The sequence below is a fragment of the Lotus japonicus genome, chromosome 2 (assembly GCF_012489685.1).
Source record: "Lotus japonicus ecotype B-129 chromosome 2, LjGifu_v1.2".
NCBI classification, from domain to species: domain Eukaryota; kingdom Viridiplantae; phylum Streptophyta; class Magnoliopsida; order Fabales; family Fabaceae; genus Lotus; species Lotus japonicus.
This window is the reverse complement of record NC_080042.1, coordinates 8,469,753-8,475,370: the sequence shown is the minus strand read 5'-3', so window position 1 is coordinate 8,475,370 and position 5,618 is coordinate 8,469,753. Positions and strand designations below refer to the sequence as shown.

Genomic DNA, 5,618 nt, shown 5'->3' with positions numbered 1-5,618 from the left:
ATGAAAATAGTTACACATTCTTCATCTAAACCCTCTATTAATTATGTAGTAGCTACCCTATTTGATCTCGACATATGTTATTCTAATTATTTACACATTATATATCTTCTATTCTACAACCAATGAGAGTTTCTTTTCATTCCCTTCCTTTTCCATGCAAACAAATATTAATGTAAGCAAAAACCTTGGCAACTTGCTGGGGCAATTACTTGTCATCAGTTATGCTACTTGCCTATTTTTTTTTCACGGACCACACTCCCACTTGCACCCATTTTCAACAATTTAAATCTGGAAAACATTAACATACTATACCCTTCAAATATCTACTCTTCAACAAACAGAAGAATTCAACTCTACATCAAGACCAATGTTTTCTTCCTATCTCACCCTTCAAATATCTACTCTTCAATAAAATGTTCCTACACTGAAATGTATATATGACCAGCTAGTAATGTAACAAACATTACAACGTCGCATTAAAACTATTCTCCCTCCTTCTGAAGTTTCAGAGTTTCCCTCTTCCTCTGCATTATATCTTCCAAAATTCCCCTTTATTACTCTGGAATTAATAGTCTATCTAATCAATTTTTCTCACCATGCCTGGAATACTAGCAGAAGTAAGTACCCCCTAGCCTTGTCATTATCCTATGTTCCACTTTCATTTGATCTTTACAAGATTTTATTGACATAGTTTTCTTTTGTCTATATAGGTCATGTGGCCTATATTAGTGGCTAACAAGATCCTCAACAAGCAAATTGGAAGCAGAAATTTCATAGCAGATTATCCAAGTTATGCAGAACCCTTATTGGGTATTACAAGCCATGATCACTCATCTCTGAGCACTAAAAGCATTCTTAATAATCACCAGGATTCACAGAAGTACAAGTAAGAAGAAAAACATCATCTTATTTGCTACCTTTTTTATTTCTATCTATCTGATACTCTTTTGCAGCATCACAATAATGATACTTTGACACTCAAACAAAATATATAAATACCCTATAAACACCTTATGTTTCTTTCTATGTCTCTCTTGTTATCAAATCACATCATATACCACATTCATTATTCATCTCTCTTCTCTTCCTATCTCACTCGGGATGTCTACAAAGTGCGGATGTACACAAATCATTACTATTTGCAGCACATGCAGAAAAGCTGCTAGGCATGTTTGATTGAGTTCAATTCTGTTCTGGATTTTAATTGTTTTAATCACTCTACACTTATTTTTTCTTTATTCATTCAAGGGTTTTTGTCAGCACATGGAATGTGGGTGGAATTTCACCAGACGAAGGATTGAATATGGATGATTTGTTGGAGACCTGCAACAAGCCTTTTGACATCTATGTCCTTGGGTACTGTCTTCATCACAGCTTCAGGATTTCTGTCATACATGTTTTGAAATCTTTCAAGAATTGATTTTGAAGCCAAAATCAATTCAATTTTAGAAAGAAATTAAACTTCTCTGATTAGCTTCTGGATATTAGAATTGATTCTGGTGAAAGAGCCGTTCCAATCATTCTATAATTAGATGAGAAAGGGAAATGAATTATGCATGTAGCATCTGTCTTATGCTTGATTAATACTTATATTAACTGTTTTACAATATGATCAGGTTTCAAGAGATTGTGCCTCTAAAAGCAAAAAGTGTGTTGGGGTCTGAAAACAGCAAGATCTCTACAAAATGGAATTCTCTAATCAGAGAAGCTCTGAACAAGAGAACACATGATAATAAGGAAGGAAATCCAGCTCAGCAGTGTAGAGCCCCACAAGATTTTAATTGTATCATTAGCAAGCAAATGGTTGGTTTATTGGTATCTGTGTGGGTACGGAAAGACCTTCATCCATTCATTCAGCATCCATGTGTCTCATGTGTTGGCTGTGGCATCATGGGCTTCCTAGGCAACAAGGTGAGGTGACCTAACCTAACCCCACTTACTTAGTTGATATTACTTTTTAGCACTTGAAACACACTTGTATTTCTTCACCACTCATCTCATTATTGTCTGTCACAAGAATAGTATAAAATCAAGCATTACTCTTCACTAACTTAAGTTTTTGGGATAGTTAATAATGAGCTTCTATAACAAAGTTATCTAAAGTTCAATCCTTGTTAGCCTCACACTTTAAGCCAATGAGTTATTGCTTGAGGGCAGTGTTAAAAAGGGACCTATGTCATCTTACCTCATTTCTTGTCCCACCAATTAGATTTTGTAATGTCCATGAAAATGTATCATAGTAAGTTTGTAACCACCCAACCCATGTTTTTTAAGATAATGTGTCAAAATTTCACTAGTGAGACAGGAAAATAGAATTGGCCTCAGCTTTAACCCCAATGGGTTCTTGCTTGTTGGGCGTGTCAAAAATGGATCAAAATCATCTGGCCCAATATCTTCTCCCACTAATACGATTTTGTCATGTTAATATTAGAAAAGGTATTGTTTTAAGTTTGTAACATCCGCACGACAGCACCCCATCGTTTTTGAGTGATATGTCAAAATTTCACTGGTGAGGCAGAAAAGTGGGACAAAAGATTTTCATCGGTTGAAAATATAATATAAAATCATTCACGCGTGAATCACCACACATTTAGTTGGATAGTTGTTGGTTAATGACATTGTCAACATCAAACTTCATTGTTTAGTGTATTTTTTTTTTTTTTTACAAGAGGAAAGTAAAAAAGAACCATTGATTAGTGTATGATTGTCTTAAAAGCTAACATCTTATTTGTTACGTTGGAATCCTCTTTGTTTTTAAATTATTTTTCTTGCTTAACTTTTCTCCTTTCTGTTGCAACTCTTCTAACTTTGCAGGGTTCTGTATCTGTGAGATTTCTGTTACATGGAACAAGCTTCTGTTTTGTGTGCAGTCATCTGGCTTCTGGGGGAAGAGAGGGGGATGAGAAGTATAGAAACTCTAATGTTGGTGAAATATTTTCCAGGACAAGTTTTCCTAGAGGTCCTCTGCTAGATTTACCTGCAAAGATCCTTGATCATGAGTAAGTACTATAATAATTTTACAATGAGTTTAATTTTCATGCACTGTTATGTTAAACTTTTTATACTAACATTCAATCATTTCATGCCACATTAAATTAAACGGTTACATGATTTATTATTTTAATTAAAATTAAAATGTATTATACTTTCTAACGTACGAGGTAAACATTTGAAAATTAGTGTAAAGAAGTTTTGGACTTTGAGTTATATATACATTAAATCTTATATAATTGTTTGAAACCGTCCAACCAATCAGTCTCAATTATTGCTTTTTGATTTTCCTTTAACTATTAGGCTCCTTTCCAACAAATCATGAAAACAAGGTGCCAATATTGAATATGTAATTTGTGTATTTCTTCATTTTTTATTACTGTTAAAACCATTAATTTGCGCAATGAGGTATCTTTGTGGGTATTTTCCAGCTTTGAATTTGTCCTACTAGATTGAATGCAGCCAAAACACTTAAATATTAGTTGTTCTTTGCTGGTTTTCATTTTTAAAACTTACATTATGATCTTAATCATAATTAATCACCTATGAGAAGCTGTAATGAACTTGTTCTGCTATAGTGGGACAGGGAGACTAACAAAACGTTGCAGAAAGAACCAAAAAGAATAAAACAAGCTAAAGTAGAACAAGATAACAGAAAGAATAAAAAACCTTAAAGAGGCATATTTCAACTGGTAACCGATTGTGGTTATAGACATTAATATAATTGAAAAGATAAAACCATTTGACCTCTTTTATTTACTGAATAATCAAATTGAATTTACTTTCTGCCGACTTGCTCTTATATCACTTTTATTAATATACTAATTAACATGTTGCATTATTATAACCAATGAATTGTGCTGTGCAGTCATGTGATATTGCTTGGAGATTTAAATTACAGAATTTCTCTGCCAGAAGAAACGACACGCTTACTTATTGAAAGAAGAGACTGGGATTCCCTATTAGAAAATGATCAGGTATAAATATCTATCTATCAATATATATAAAAGAAGTCTCAGAAAAACTTAAAGACATTTTATTGTGGGAGATGAGATAGATAAATCCTGATTTAAAAATCTAATTATGAATGATTAAAATTAAAAAATAAATTCGGGTGACTTGTAAAGTGTTATATGACAGTTAAGTAAATATAATCTCAAGTATCCATATATGGTTGCGAGCTCAGAATTTAATGCCTAATCTCTCAAATAGAAACTCCTTCACCTGATATGGATGAGAGTACTTATTATTAGAAGAGACAGGAGAAGTGAATGTTGAATCAGATCTAACTATAAATTCTTAAGATTAAATATCAAATTATGTGACTTTTTAGAAAGCTATGTGGCAATTAAACAATCTTTAATATCATACATCTATATGAATGGTTGTATAGTTAGGATTTAATGCTCTCAAGTCTCATATTGAAAACTCCTCTTTGTAATACGCCCCCAATATCGAGTGTGTTTTACAAAATGAGAAAAGAAAAACTTGTTGCAATTTGTGACATGGAAGGAATGAAAATTTCAGCTAAAAATGGAGCTAGTGAGTGGAAACCTGTTAAGAGGATGGCATGAAGGAGCAATTGAATTCGCCCCAACCTACAAGTATTGTCTTAATTCAGACCTGTACTATGGATGTTGTTACCATGCAAAGATGAAAGCAGCAAAGAAGAGATCACCAGCATGGTATACGAGACATTAATATCACACAGTATACATGTATAAGCAATGATCACATGACGAAGATCTAATTAAACTTTTGTATTTTGGTGTTATTGATCAATTTTAGGTGTGACAGGATTATATGGTTTGGCAAGGGTTTAAAGCAAATTGAGTATGCTAGAAGTGAATCAAAACTGTCAGACCACAGGCCTGTGAAGGCATTGTTTACAGCACAAGTCAGGGATTCAGCAGCAATAAAAAACTTTCCAAGCTTGTTTCTATCAGAAAGATTTCAAAAAATTAAAACTCATCACTTTCAAGTTTCCCCCACTCATGATGAGTTTGTATGCCAAAAACAAGCAAGTTTCCACCGGTAATAAATCATTGGTGGCCTATAAAAAAAAATCATTGGTGTTCTTTTGTAAATACACATGGTTAGTTTTACAACTTATAAGACTATACAAGTTAAAGAGGAAATTCAGAAGGGACGTGAGAAACATGTGGCCAATGACAGAGGTTAAGTTTTTTTTTTTTGGCTGATAAGAATACAGTGAAGTTGGTTGTGGATTGTGGCTGTACATCAATAAACTATAATTGCCAAGTAATTTCTTGTGTTTGAAGCATCAACTCTTCAACTTAATTAGTTTCTTGTAAGTTTGTTCGTCGGACAAGTTTTATTTGTCTTTCACCCAATCTTTTATTAAATTAGATAAGTTTTTTAAACATAAACTTAGACCCGAAAAAGAAAGGTATAAGTTACCGGAAAGACAAATTGAATGTCAACTTCAAATTCTATCAATGAGTTAAATATATTTTCCATTCTATAAAAAAATAATTCTATCAACGCGAGAATTTCTAACTTCTATATTGATGCATTAAAATACGTGAAATCACATTTACGGTAATTCCAACTTCAAAACAAACATACACTGACTATATAATACCCCTTCCGTCCCCATATATAAG

The 5,618-nt window shown here is 32.9% G+C and overlaps 1 protein-coding gene across 2 annotated transcripts; it reads left to right on the top strand.

The window, feature by feature from the left end:
• The first annotated feature begins 319 nt into the window (after positions 1–319).
• LOC130737512 (type IV inositol polyphosphate 5-phosphatase 9-like) lies at positions 320–5,257 on the top strand. 2 transcript variants are annotated; one of them, XM_057589301.1, is made up of 8 exons: positions 320–617; positions 711–886; positions 1,249–1,356; positions 1,617–1,911; positions 2,815–2,999; positions 3,860–3,968; positions 4,519–4,676; positions 4,789–5,257. In XM_057589301.1, exons 1-8 carry the CDS (start codon positions 597–599, stop codon positions 5,027–5,029), a joined length of 1,293 nt encoding a protein of 430 aa, XP_057445284.1. In that variant the 5' UTR covers positions 320–596; the 3' UTR covers positions 5,030–5,257. The 2 variants fall into 2 exon arrangements, with proteins under 2 accessions (XP_057445284.1, XP_057445283.1); XM_057589300.1 differs by having other exon boundaries at positions 4,780–5,257.
• The last annotated feature ends 361 nt before the right edge of the window (positions 5,258–5,618 follow it).

Bases quoted from the DNA above. Each gene is read 5' to 3' on its own strand.
- LOC130737512 (XM_057589300.1), top strand. From the start codon at position 597: ATGCCTGGAATACTAGCAGAA. The intron at 887-1,248 runs GTAAGAAGAAAA...TATTCATTCAAG, and splicing joins CAGGATTCACAGAAGTACAA to GGTTTTTGTCAGCACATGGA. The intron at 1,357-1,616 runs GTACTGTCTTCA...CAATATGATCAG, and splicing joins TTTGACATCTATGTCCTTGG to GTTTCAAGAGATTGTGCCTC.